Source organism: Monodelphis domestica, chromosome 3 (assembly GCF_027887165.1).
Source record: "Monodelphis domestica isolate mMonDom1 chromosome 3, mMonDom1.pri, whole genome shotgun sequence".
NCBI lineage: Eukaryota > Metazoa > Chordata > Mammalia > Didelphimorphia > Didelphidae > Monodelphis > Monodelphis domestica.
Window position 1 is genome coordinate 11,792,994 of NC_077229.1, and position 14,689 is coordinate 11,807,682.

The window sequence follows — 14,689 nt, forward strand, 5'->3', positions numbered from 1 at the left end:
TTGTCATTGACTAGCACATGCCCGTGTAGTGTGGGTGTGCACAATTCTAGGTGCTAGACCAAGCAAGATGGAAATTTTAAAATTCACAGCTCTCACTGCAGACTTAGAGAACAGGAGACCCCAGACCTGAAATCCATGGAAGCAGCAATAGCTTCTAGAGCAAAATCCCTTTATTAAGACATTGTAGCGAGAAGAGAGGGATAAGTCAGTCTTTTATCACTCACCACAAGATCTGTCCAAGCAAGGATTCAGAGGGACAGAGTCTCCTCAGAGGGAGTTCCAGCCAGAGTCAGCCTCCCTCAGACTGTCTTCAAGAGACTGTCTGTTGCTCTCAGATTCTCATCTCCTTATAAAGGGAATTTTCTACTATGTCACCTCCCCTAAGTTCTTACATCTACCAATCACAGTAGACGTTTTTCAAAGGACAGACCATTCTTAGTTCACACCTAAGAAGACTAATCTTTTGAGTAATTCACACCTGAGTAGACTAGAATCTCTGAGTAAGTTCTCACCTCTTTGCTCCTTGTAAGTTCACAAGTTGCCTGACCTTCATAGGTACTTAGCACCCTTTTGTATTAGTCCTAAAAAATAGGCATAGCTTAAGAACTTTTGTCCTACTATAAGTATGGGTTTAAGTATCTTTCATTGTTCAGCAAGGAGTTTCTTCCCCTAAAGCAGGCTTAAGTAGGGGTGGAATAGAGGTCTTCACATTCCTGATCTAAGTAGAGTTCTCACATTCCTGATCTAAGTTCCTTCATTGTTTAAAGTGGGGAATGGTATTAACCCAACCTTATGAAGTACGGCTTGGGAATTTTTTAAGGTTTACAATCCTAACCTTATGAAGTAGGGTCTAGCATTATCTAATGAAAAAGAGACAAATTTGGAGGGTACCCTAGGGAGGAAACATGAGTACATAAGCATAAAGGGGGAAAAGGGAGATGGTAGAAAGGAAAATGAAAACTTTAGAATTTTAGTGGTGGAGAAACAGATAGTTGGGCAAGATGCTAAGGGAAGCAACTTAAGTAAAAAACAAAAGACTAGAATTGACGTGGAGAATGTAATTGCACAGATAATATCAGACATGAAACATGACATTTATGGTTCACAATACATGGGTACACAAAACTGAATGGAGAAAAGCAAGAAACAGATTAAATCCTTTTTGGAAAATGTTTTAGCTTATAGAATGGATCTAGACAGTGAAAAATCAAATGGGACTAGCAAATCTTTCAAACAGCAACTTAAGTATCCAGACTATTCTGACAAGATAGCCAAACGAGACATTGTTACAAGACACTTTGGAGCTGAAAAAATTATACATCTAAGAGGGGAAAGAAAGAAAAATGAGGGGAGAACTAACTTAAATATGAAAGCCAAAGACTTTTACCCACGAAATCCTATAACACTCAAAGATACCAGTCTTGGGAATGGGTTTAGCACAAATCAATATCAAACTTCCAATGACTTTATATTCCCTGAACCAGTGACTGCAAAACAATTTAAGGTAGTGGGAACAGAAGAGTCTTTGATAGTGAAACCTCATCCAAGCAGTTCTCAAACTGAAATGAACTCAAACACAAACCTTTCCTCTGATCAAGCAGTTAGCTCACAGACAGCAATGATCCAAAGTAATACAGAGCTAGTTAATAATAGTGTATTGAATAAGGGTGGAATAACTGAAGAGGGGATGGTAGATTACACTAAAACGTCTATAAAACCTGAAATATCTACTAGTTATACAAGTGCATTAAAAACCCTGGGGCAGGAAAGTAAAGATGATAATAGGAAATCTGTGTATGTAAACACCATAATAGCTGATTTATAAGAAACACCAGAACCATATCTTGGGACAGAAGTGGAAGAACAAAAGTACAAACCTCTCACTGATATAGGGGCAAGGGGATCTGTATTGAAGTCATTCCCAGAAGATACCACCATAGAGGGAATGGTTTCTATGTCAAGAGATTCACAAGAGGAAGTAGATACATAACAACCAGATCCACAAGACATAAAGCTTTGCAGTGGCAACTACCCGAACATTTCCCCTAGAGACAAGGTCAGTGCCACCTATATGGACAGAGCAATGAACTACAGCTAGGGCTTCAGGCAGCTGGAGAACAGAAAGAACTTTGTTAATAATTTCTGCATTAGCTATAGATTTTCCAGCTGAGGTTAAAAATCCTCTCTGTCACCATAGCATCCTGACTGAGTGACAAATGCCAAAAGCATAACTAGAATCCATATAAATTGTTGCCCTTTTATCCTTGGCAATTATACAGGCATGTTTCCAAGCTATGAGTTCTGCCCCTTCAGTGCTAATATTAGAGGGCAGAGATGCTGATCACTCAGTGGCAAATTCTGTGACTACAGCAGCTCTAGTGTAGTATATGCCATTCCTCATAAAAGAGGAACCATCAATAAATAAGATGAAATCTGGATTGTCTAAGGGAATGTCCAAGAGATTACCTCCAGGCTTTTCTGCCATGGACACTAGTGTTTCACAACTGTGTAATGGTTCTCCTGAAGTTGGTAAATCTGGAAGCAAGGTGGCAGGGTTAAGGGTTGAACAGCATTTCAAGGTAATGTTTTCACTATTTAACAAGGTTATTTCATACCTCATAATTCGCTGATCAGAAAATGCCTGTGTTCTATGCCTTAGCAAGAATGCTTCTACCTCCTGTAGGCATATAATTGTTAATGGCCATCCTAATACTAGATCAACAGTTTCTGTCACTAGTAAGGCATGTAGCAGCTACTCCTCTAAGACATGGTGGTGCTCCTGATGCTACTGGGTCCAGTTGGGCAGAATAATAAGCACTGAGAAGATCCCAAAGTCTGAGTTAAAACACCCGAATTTACCCCTCTTTGCTCATGTACATACAAAGTAAATGGCTTGTTGTAATCTGTGATGCCTAGAGCGGGGGCAAACAGGACAGCCTGTTTTACATCTGATAGGGCTGAAAAGTGTTCTGGCTCCAATTTGAGGGGTTCAGGGACCAAATCTCTCGTTAGTGGTATAAGGGATTTAGTAATTTCCCCATAGCAAGGAATACATTTTCCACAAAACCTTGTTGCTCCTAAAATTGCTCTCAACTGTTTCTTAGTGGTAGGAGCACTTAAATTTTGAATATTCTCAATTGGTTTGGGAGAAATATAACAGGCATCCACAGTCAGGATGAACCCCAAATATGCTACTTTAGAGAGACACCATAGAACTTTACCCTTCGATTTCTTATGTCCCCTTTTGTGCAATTCCAAAAGAAGGTGCTTACTATCTTCTTGACATGTTTCTGTGTCTGTTGAAGTCAAGAGTAGATCATTTAAGTATTTGATTAATTTGCTATTTTTAAATGTTATATTATCTGTGTCTTGGCTCAAAATTTGTACAAATAAACTCGGGCTTTACACTTAACCCTGTGGCAGATGACTCCACATATAATGAGAGCCCTTCCAGGTGAAATTGATGGACAGTGATTGGTAGATGTGAGGACTGAGGGGAGGGAACTTGGATGGTTTCCTTAAGGATAGGGGGGTCTGAAGACTTGAGGGGGAGAGGAGTTGGTCGGAGTGGTTGCAGTGTGCTCTGAGAAGCTTGCGCTGAAGGAAGCTGAAGGTGGGGGCCCCTGAGACTGTTTCTCCATTTTGGTCACGTGAGTAATAGGGACTGATCTCCTTTCTTTGCCCCAGCTATCTGAAGGGCTTGGGCCTTTTGGCCCAGCCTAAACAGAAGGGGTATTTAAGCCCTATTCCCTTCTCTCCCCTTTCTCTCTCCCTCTCTCTCTCTATCTCTAATACCTTTCTTCATCCTGTTTGTAATTAAACTCCATAAAAGGTTGACTGCTGACTTGAGGTTTCATTTAGGAATTACATAGCTGAATTCCTTGGTGACCTTAAATTAATATATATCAGTCTTTTAAAGTGATTTCCTTGTCACACCACTCTGAAGGGCAATTTGGAACTATGCCCAAAGGGTGCTAAAAGACTGCCCATTGATCCAGCCATAGCACTGCTGGGTTTGTACCCCGAAGATATAATAAGGAAAAAGTCATGTACAAAAATATTCATAGCTCTGCTCTCTGTGGTAGCAAAAAATTGGAAATAGAGAGAATGCCCTTCAATTGAGGAATGGACTAACAAGTTGTGGTATATGTTGGTGATGGAATACTATTGTGCTCAAAAGAATAATAAAGTGGAGGAATTCCACAGGGACTGGAACAATCTCTAAGAATTCATGTAGAGTTAAAGGAGCAGAACCAGGAAAACAATGTACACAGAGACTGATACACTGTGGTACAACCGAATGTAATGGACTTCTCCCTTAGTGGCAATGCAATGGTCCTGAACAACTTGGATGAATCTACAAGAAAAAGCACTATCCATATTCAGAGGAAACACTGTGGGAGTAAAAACACAGAAGAAAAACAACTGCTTGAATACATGGGTGAGGGGATATGGCTGGGCATGTAGACTCTAAATGATCATCCTAATGCAAACACCAACAATATGGAAATAGGTTCAGATCAAAGACACATGTAATACCCAATAAAATTGCGCGTCGGCTGCAGGAAGGGTGGAGGGATGAGAGGGAAGGAAATAATGTGATTCTTGTAACCAGAGAATAATGTTCCAAATTGACTAAATAAATTCAATAAACAAAAAGAAAAACAAAAAGAAAAACCAAGATGGCCTCTTTTTGTGAAAGCCTTTCCACACTGTTTACATTCATAAGGTTTTTCTACGGTATGGATTTTCTGATGTTTAGCGAGAGTATGCCTTTCTGGAAAGCCTTTTCACACTGTTTACATTCATATGATTTCTCTCCCAAATTGATAATTTGATGTGCAGCATGCTCAGAATTTTTACTAAAGGTCTCCCATCTCACTCAGAGCATTTCCAATATCTAATACTTAGTATCTCCCCCACACCCCCTGCCATTCCAGAGTCAGAGAGAGGACCTAAGAAATCTCTGAATTCTCAGGGGCTGGCTGAAGGCACCACAGCCTTACTCCTGAGGCCAATGCAAGGCCTTGGCAGCGAGACTTGAGACTGAAGAGCGTGGAGCCTGGGAAGAAACAAGGCTGGACACTGACAAGGCAACAAGGACAGGAAAGGAAGCTTTAGGACAAAATGTTTTAAAGCTCTCTATACAAAGAACATCATATTACCTGCCCTCACTCGGGCTTCTGGCTAGGAAGGGAAGATACTACAAAGGCAAAGTACTGCAAAACTGAAGTTAAAAAGCAATCAACATTCAGGAACCCCAATTCATTCTTGGCAAAAAAAAATATGTTCAGCAAGATGGCCCATCTTTTTGAAAGCCTTTCCACATTGGTGACATTTATAATGTTTGGAGTGGAATCTCAGGGTCTGCATCATTGCTCAAAGGAATAGAAAAGAGACTGGATAAGATGCATGCAGCAAAATATACATTCTTTATTAGGGATAGAGGGAGGACAGGGGAAATGCTCTGAGAGGATGACTCAACAGGAATGCACATGGATAAACAAATGAACTCAAAATATTGCATAAATTAACACAACATACCACTTCTAGTCACCCACTACCTGTGTATAATACAATGTGTATATTATATTTTCTTTTATCTTGTCCTACCTTCCTTAAGTTTCCCAGCGTGTTGAAGTCATGGGAGTATTTGAGAAGTTTACAATTTTTAACTTGAGCCAAGAATTTAGACATGGCCAAGGTCTTTCTAACTGAAACATTTAGAACAAAGAGTTAAGATTGTAGTTGCACATTTCAAGACTTTCCCATGGGAATGGCAATCTAACCTCTTAATCCATAAATTAAAAAAAATTATAAGGGGAAAAAGTGAGGGGTTTTGGCCATATTAGAAAAAATGAATAAAAGTAGGATATTGATGTATCTATAAAAAGTTGTTGGGGGGAGGGATTTCTCTACACTTCATGAGGAGATTAGTATTCGCTTCAGAAGAATACCCAACTTTCACTAATTTTACAGGAAGTTTCCAATCTTATGTGATGAGTACTGATGAATGTATGACAGAATAGTGCATGACTTTCTCCGATACCATAAGGTTTCTCTCCAGTGTGAATTTTATGAGGTTAAACGAGAGATCTTCTCTCTGTGAAAGCCTTTCCACACTGTTTACATTCATATGGTTTTTCTATCTAGTGTGGATTCTCTGATGTGCAGCAAGATTGCCCTGCTGTGTGAAAGCCTTACCACACTGTTTACATTCATACGGTTTCTCTCCAGTGTGGATTAGCTGATGTGAAGTAAGAGTGTATCTGCGTAAAAAAGCCTTTCCACACTGTTTGCATTCATGAAGTTTCACTCCAGTGTGGATTCTATGATGTGCTATAAGAGAGTTGCTATATGTAAAAGTCTTTCCACAGTATTTACATTCATACGGTTTCTCTCCAGTGTGCGTTCTCTGATGTGCAGCAAGAGTGCTTCTGCATAAAAAATCCTTTCCACACTGTTTACATTCATAACGTTTCTCTCCAGTGTGGATTTTCTGATGTTTAGTGAGAGATCCCCTCTCAGAGAAAGCCTTTCCACACTGTTTACATTCATAAGGTTTCTCTCCAGTGTGGATTCTCTGATGTGCAGCAAGATAGTGCTTCTGTTTGAAAGCCTTTCCACAGTGTTTACATTCATGTGGTTTCTCTGCAGTGTGGATTTTCTGATGTTTACTGAGATAACTCCTCTTTGTGAAAGCCTTTCCACACTGTTTACATTCATAAGATTTCTCTCCAGTGTGGAGTTTATGATGTGTAGCAAGATTGTCCTTCTGTCTGAAAGCCTTTCCACACTGTTTACATTCATAAGGTTTCTCTGTAGTGTGGATTCTCTGATGTGCAGCAAGATTTCCCCTCTGTGTGAAAGCCTTTCCACACTGTTTACATTCATAAGGTTTCTCTCCAGTGTGGATTCTCTGATGTGCAGCAAGTTCCTGCTTCTCTCTGAAAGCCTTTCCACAGTATTTACATTCATAAGGTTTCCAATCAGTGTGGATTCTCTGATGTTTAGTCAGAGAGCTTCTCTTTATGAAAGCCTTTCCGCACTGTTTACATTCATAAGGATTCTCTTCAGTGTGGCTTTTATGATGTGCAGCAAAACTGTCCTTCCGTCTGAAAGCCTTTCCACACTGTTTACATTCATAAAGTTTCTCTGTAGTGTGGATTCTCTGATGTGTAGCAAGATTGCCACTCTGTGTGAAGGCCTTTCCACACTGCTTACATTCATAAGGTTTCTCTCCAGTGTGGATTCTCTGATGTGTATTAAGATTGTCCTTATGTCTGAAAGCCTTTCCACAGTGTTTACATGCATAAGGTTTCTCTCCAGTGTGGATTCTCTGATGTGCAACAAGACTGCCCCGCAGCGTGAAAGCCTTTCCACAGTGTTTACATTCATAAGGTTTCTCTCCAGTGTGGATTCTCTGATGTGCTGCAAAAGAGACTTTCCAATTGAAAGCCTTTCCACACTGTTTACATTCATATGGTTTCTCTCCAGTGTGGTTTCGCTGATGTGCTTCAAGAGAAATTTTCCAATTGAAAGCCTTTCCGCACTGTTTACATCTATAAGGTTTCTCTCCAGTGTGGATTAGGTGATGAACAGCAAGAAAGCAGGAATATTTCAAATCCTTTCCACACTGCTTACACTCATAAGGTTTCTCTCCAATGTGGATACTCTGATGTCTACTGAGATGACTCCTCTGTGTGAAAGCCTTTCCACACTGTTTACATTCATAAGGTTTCTCTCCACTGTGGATTAGCTGATGTCTAGTGAGAAATCCCCTCCCTTTGAAGGCCTTTCCACAGTGTTTACACTCATATGGTTTCTCTCCAGTGTGGATTTTCTGATGTCTAGTGAGAGATCCCCTCTCTGAGAAAGCCTTTACACACTGTTTACATTTATAAGGTTTCTCTCCACTGTGGATTAGCTGATGTCTAGTGAGAAGTCCCCTCCCTTTGAAGACCTTTCCACAGTGTTTACACTCATAAGGTTTCTCTCCAGTGTGGGTTTTCTGATGTCTAGTGAGAGATCCCCTCTCTGAGAAAGCCTTTCCACACTGTTTACATTTATAAGGTTTCTCTCCAGTGTGGATTCTCTGATGTGCAGCAAGAGTTCCGCACTGTGTGAAAGCCTTTCCACAGTGTTTACATTCATAAGGTTTCTCTCCAGAGTGGATTCTATGATGTACCACAAGAGAGTCCCTTCGTTTGAAAGTCTTTCCACATTGTTTACATTCATAAAGTTTCTCTCCCGAATGGATTATTTGATGTGCAGCAAGATCAGAGTTTTGACTGAAAGGTTTCCCTCCTTCATCCTTCTCAGAAACCATTTCTACACATTTACTTTTTGGATGTCTACTGAAGTCTAAACTGCTGGCAAAGGCTATTTCTCCTAGGTTACCTTGATACAGGGACTTTTCAGAAGGTTTCTCATTCCACTGGAAAAGTCCTACTTCTTCAGGAAAGCATTTGCTGTATTGACTATCCTCATAACTGATATTTCCAGAGCTCAATTTCACACGCTGATTTAGGACTGAATATTGGCTGAATTTCTCTGAAGGGTTATCAAATTCACATTCTTTCTCTTTGATATTGATACCAGAGTCACAGATTTCTCTCAAAATGAAGTCATGGGAACCCTCATTCATGCATCTTTTGGGGTCAGATCCTTCCACAAAAATCCTCAGTTTTGTAGAAATCTCCTTCATTTCAAAATTAGTCTCTGCCTCTGAAGAAAACAAATTATGATATAAATACAGAAGGAAGAAAGACACACACAAACAGATAGAGAGCAGTAAGTTCTTTCCTCTTATGGCAGAAACTAAACTGATTTTTATTCTATTTCCTCAGGCAAAAAGGAGTTTTTAAACTTAAACGAATAGAACCAATCTTTGGATACACCATTTGGTCATATCACAAAGATGGTTGATTTTTTAAGAAGACGACACATAATAACAATGAAATCTCACAATGACACAGGCAGGACAAAGATTCTCATGAAATTTCACAACTCATGTCATGAGTAAAGAATGGAAGAATGACCTGAACAAGTTCCTTGCAGCTAGACTATAACTTAAACCCTGTACCCGAGTATGCTTTGTCCTCCATATTGGACAGTCTTTCTCCACTACCCTTTCTATCTTTCCTAAAAAGTCATTGATCCATTATTGTTATAATTTTGTGAATCTCAGGTAAACTCTCATGTATTCTGTTCTTGTCATTTTGGATACACTATCACATGGCCATTTTTGATAAATTTTATATACCAAGCAGAAAAGTGATTTCACTCTCTTTAAATCTAATGAAGTAATTTTCAAAATGGAATATAAATTTCCTTCTCTCTATATACTGTGAAAGGAAAATTTAATTGTTCCAACAGGCAAAGACATTATGCCATTCAATTTAGAATTACGTCCAACTGACTTTATTATTATTATTTTTTCTAATTTTTTTTTTAACCCTTACCTTCCGTCTTAGAATCAATACTGTGTATTGGTTCCAAGGCAGAAGAGTGGTAAGTGCAGGGCAATGGGGGTTACGTGACTGGCCCAGGGTCACATAACTGGGAAGTGTCTGAGGTCACATTTGAACCTAGGAACTCCCACCTCTAGGCCTAGCTCTCAATCCACTGAGCTACCCAAGCTGCCCCTCCATCTGCCTTTAAAAGAATGCATGCATGCTCTTTGATTCAGCAATACCCCTACTGGATTTATATCGCAAAGAGTTAATACAAAAAGGGTTACACAAAAATACTCATATCCAAACTATTTTTGGTGGCAAGAAATTGGAAAATGGAGGGTGTCCCTTGATTGAGCAATGACTGAACACATTGTGGTATATAGTGATGGAATACTACTGTGTCGTAAGGAATGATGAACTGGAGGATTTCTATATGAACTAGAAGAACCTCCATGAACTGACAAAGAGGGAACCATTGAACACAGAATGTAAAACATTGTGGAATGATTCAATTTAATGGACTTTGCTACTAGTAGTAATACATTGATACAGAACAATCCTGAGGGACTTATGAGAAAGAATGCTATCCACACTGAGGGAAAGAACTGTGGGATTAGAAACACAGAAGAAAAACATGACTTATTATTTACATATAGGTACTGTGAGTGTGAAACCCCTTATCTCTTTTATGATTATAATACTATCATTTTTTATGATTACTTTAATAACATAATCAGTAGTCTTAAGTTATTGGTCAAATAATATAGTTTGCTTTAGAAGCATTATAAGCATTAGCTAAAAACTAAAAAAAGTTTAGTGTGGTATCAAATCCTGTTTACAGGCATTTTGACCTTAATACTATAACCCATGTTTCCACTTAGCCCACCACACCTCTGTTTTTGTATGACAAGATAGTTAGACAAGAGTGGGGAACTACTCTTTTTTGTATAACAAGATCCTCAGAGGAATCCAACTGCTAACTCTTAGTATTTCATAATACTTTTCAGCAGAAAAATAATTAGCTCCTTTTTGCAGAGTCCTTAGAAAAATCAGGTATTTTAATAAAGTCTATGTGAAAGATTTGGCATCCATTCAATTTTAATTTTGATTACATTTTCTGTCACTGTGTCATGAGATTTCTTGGCATAGAAAAGGCTGTCTCCTATAGCCCAGGGTCTCTGGTTCCGATCTTGACTAGAGTCTAGGTTTACTGTGAGACTGGCCTCCTCTCTATAAACCCATTATTTAGCTTGGAGTTTTGTACTGGTCTGATAAAATTTTAACCACAGTACATGATGGAGGGTTTTGGCTTTAAAAGATCACCCAAATACAAGTATGAAAAAATATAAAAATAGTTATCAAGTGATATCATTTATATATAATCCAGTGGAATTATTTGTTGGGTCTGGCAGAAGGGAGGGAAGAAGAATTGGAAAGAAAATTCATGTCAACATGTAAAAAAATGCTTTAAAAATTAAGAAAGAGAAAAATGATCTCCTGCCATTTAGAGTACACATACAAATTATTCATCTTATTTTATGATTACAATATACAATGTCTCATGACCTCCCTACACTCGAGTCCCTCATCCATCTCTCAGAAAATGAGCAGCATGATTCAGCATTGGTATGCCAGTGCCCAAGTCTAACACTCTCTTCACTACAACAGATAAAAGTCTTTTGGGATAACAGCCCTTATATACTTGTTTTCACCTCACTCACCTGGACAGAAGCTCCTGGGGACTTCTTGCTCAAGTAGCCATGGTGCTTTCCCTTGTTGAAAAGAGGAGGTACAATATTCTCTAGGAACTGGAAGACCTGGGCATAAGAAAGAAGAGATCAGGAGAGAAAAATTAAAAAAAAAAAACAGTCCATCTTAAAGGAAAGGGGACAGGAAAGTAAGGTCTACAGAATGGCTTCTGTTGGATTCACTCTTGGGATTTTTAGAGGAGGGTGAATATCATGGAAAACATTTGCAATCAGAAAATTCTATCTTTACCTCCTATAAAAGGATAGGCACATTCCACAACCTCCATTACCCAGAAATTAATGGTAGCTGGTAGTGAAGGAATAAGAGATCAGAATTTGGAGTCAGAAAAGCAAATTTAATCAAGGCTCAGAGAGAAAGTGTATTAAAGAGATAATTTGTGGAACTATTTCTGGTTGTAAGAACTGCTAGAGAGCTACTACGGGAACCTGAGGGCACCTAGTTATAATGGAGATAGATGTACTTCTAGAGATAGAGAGAGAAGCTGCTAGAGAGCCAGTACTGCTAGGAGATTACTCTGGGGTTGTCTATAGATTACTATTGATGGATCAAGATATTTCCTACTCTCCTCCTCCCTCACTCCCTCCCTCTTCCACCCTCTCTCTCCTGCCTCCCTTCCCCTCCCCCCTGTTAGTCGCCTTTCTATATAACTCAAAGGTGAACTGAGAGGTTTAGAGAAGATACTCTTGTTCTCTTTCTCAGGTAAGGAAGTTTATTGGAAAAGATAGACCAGGATAGAAATTGAGGTAAGACTGAGGTGAGAGGGATGAGGTTATCCCTAATCTATTAGGAGGATTGGGAGGATTTTGGGAAATGTCAGTCCTGTCACAGCTGTGACTCAGGGACAGTCAGAGAGATAGAGGACAACAGATAAACCTTCTTTCTTCTTCCAATTACACAAAACCACCAACAAAAGTTAATTTTGTCTCAGATTAATTCCAGAAGCCCCCCCAAAGGTCCTTCAACCTAGGACAGATGAAGCCAGTCTCCCTTGGTTAGGAACCCCAGAGAAGAAGTCTCAGTCCAACTCTTCTGGCCAGCTCCAACTGCCTTTTCTGGGAACATTCTGTTTTGGAATGTTCACCTTGATTGACAGATCAAGTCCCCAGCTTTGTTTCTTGCATGCTTGAAATTCTCTTTCTACATGCCTCTTCCGGATTAGTAACTGGGTGCCCTTGAGCATATTATTTAAACTCTGTTTGCCTCAGTTGCCTCAATTGTGAATTCAGGACAATAAGAGAATCAAAGTCACAGAAGTATTGTGAAATTAATGATAATTATGAACAACCTTATCCAGTAGAGGACATAGAACAGATATTTTGAAATACTAATAATTCCCTTTCTTTCAATTCCTATCATCTAGAATGGGATTTGAGGGAAGAATGAAGGAGGAATTAGAATAAACTTGCAGACTAAGAAAAATTAACTGTGAGCTAGTTTCATATATTTTTGTTTTTTATTTCCATGTTGTTATAGAAATAGCAGTCCCCTTACCTTTACTCTCTAAATGACTACTTGTATATGTCAAATGGGTTTCTGGTGAATAAAATATCATAAGATTCTGGTTTTTAATACACTGTGCTATATGATTCCATTTTTTAATGTGAGTTCATCTCATTTATAATCCAAGTTATGATTGCCTTCTCAGTATTCCTATTCATCTGGTTTTCCTCTTTTAATCCTACACTTTCTCCTTTCACTTATTATTCACACATTTCCCTTTTAACCACTCCCTCTATTCCATTTACCTTATATTATTGTCCTCTATCCACCACCTTCCTTATTCTGCTTATGTCCTTTATAGAGTAAAATAAGATTCTATACCCCAATTAGTCTGGGTGTTATTCCTAATGAGAATAACTAATACTGATTGCCTGTCACCACCTTCATCATCCCCTCAACTGTAATGGTTTTTCTTCCCATGCCTCTTTATTTGACATAATTTACCTCTTTTCTATTTTCTATCAGTGTTATCCTCTTTTCCACCCCTTAAATTTTTTTTCACATATCTTTCTTAATACTTTAATACCATACTTTCTGTCTAAGTATACTTCTGTTAACTACTATGACAAAGATAAATCAATTTTAAGAGCAACAAATATCATCTTTCCACTAGGCACATGAAAAATTTAAACTTCTTGACTCTTGTACATTTTCTCTTTCTTTTTACCTTTTATTGCTTCTAACTTTTCTGCTTTGGTCTGTTCTTTTCATCAGTAATGCTTGGACCTCCTCTTTATTTATTAAAAAATGATTTTTTTCTCCCTGAAAGAATATATATATTCCATCTTGATAGGTGGGTAATTCATGGTTATAAACCCAGACTCCATGCGTATTTGAATATCATATTCTAAGCATTTTGATCCTTTAATAAAGAATTCCCCAGAACCTGTATAATTAACACTGGGGCTCCACAATATAAGAATTGTTTCTTACTGGCTTAGTGCTACACTATCTCCTTAACATGAAATTTCTTAAATTAGGCTACAATATTCTTGGGAGTTGTGGTTTGGGGATTTATTGCAGGAGGGGAACTGTGAATTGTTTCCATTTCACTTTTTAACTCAAGATTGGAGAATATCAAGGCAGTTTTCCTTGAGAATATGACTTCTAGGCCATTGTGGGGGAGGGGTAATCTAATAAATCTTAGATTGTATTTCTTGGATTTATTTTCTAGAACAGGTGTTTTTTCAGACAGATATTTCAAATTTTCTTCTATTTTAAAATGCCTTTGATTTTCTTTTACTGTTTCTTGATGTCTCATGAAGTCATTAGTCTCTATATGCACAATTCTAATTTTAAAAGAAGCACTGTCTTCCATGACTTTTTGATCCTCCTTTATTATTTGATCCATTTTACATTTCCAGGAACTCTTTTCTACTTTGGAATTTTTTACCCTTTTTTCCCATTTAGTCAACACTACTTTTAAAAGTAAAATCTCTTTTCATTATTAGATTTTTATGATTCTTTTGCTACTTAACCAAATTTCCTTTTTCAACTCTTATTTTCTTTTTGCAATGCTTGCATTTATTTTCCCCATTTTTCTTCCACTTCACTCATTTCACTTTTGAATTCCTTTTTGAACTCTTTAAGCACCTGAGACCAGTTACAATTATTAACTGATGTTTTGTATATGGAGGCTTTTATATGCCTATCCCCAGATCAGCATGGGCTTTGCTCTTCTTCGCCTCCTCAGATATTTTCGATGGTTAAATTTTTCTTGTGCTATTAAATCCTGTACATCTTGGCCTGGAATAAAGACATTCCTTTAATGGCAGATTCAGAGTTAACAGTGGAAATTACCCTTACCTACAGAGAGTAGATTCTGCACATTATCCAGCATGACCTCCAGATACAATTCCTTCTGAGAATGGTCCAATAGGCACCACTCTTCTTGGGTGAAGTCCACAGCCACATCTTTGAATGATAATGAGCCCTAAGAACACAAAAGTCACAAGATTTAG

General features: G+C 38.3%; 2 protein-coding genes across 2 annotated transcripts in view; both read right to left on the minus strand.

The window, feature by feature from the left end:
- Nucleotides 1-14,689, minus strand: part of LOC130458166 (zinc finger protein 14 homolog) — a 64,458-nt gene that overhangs the window by 35,694 nt on the left and 14,075 nt on the right. The gene's annotated exons all lie outside the window — the stretch shown is intronic.
- On the minus strand, nt 5,405-14,647 carry LOC100617230 (zinc finger protein 345-like). Its single transcript, XM_056821300.1, has 3 exons — nt 14,539-14,647; nt 11,180-11,275; nt 5,405-8,727 (listed from the first exon to the last, which is right to left on the minus strand). The coding sequence occupies exon 3, from the start codon at nt 8,705-8,707 to the stop codon at nt 6,146-6,148; it is 2,562 nt and encodes an 853-aa protein (XP_056677278.1). The 5' UTR covers nt 8,708-8,727; nt 11,180-11,275; nt 14,539-14,647; the 3' UTR covers nt 5,405-6,145.

Coding starts and splice junctions, on each gene's coding strand:
- LOC100617230 (XM_056821300.1), bottom strand. CDS start 8,707: ATGAAGGAGATTTCTACAAAACTGAGGATTTTTGTGGAAGGATCTGAC.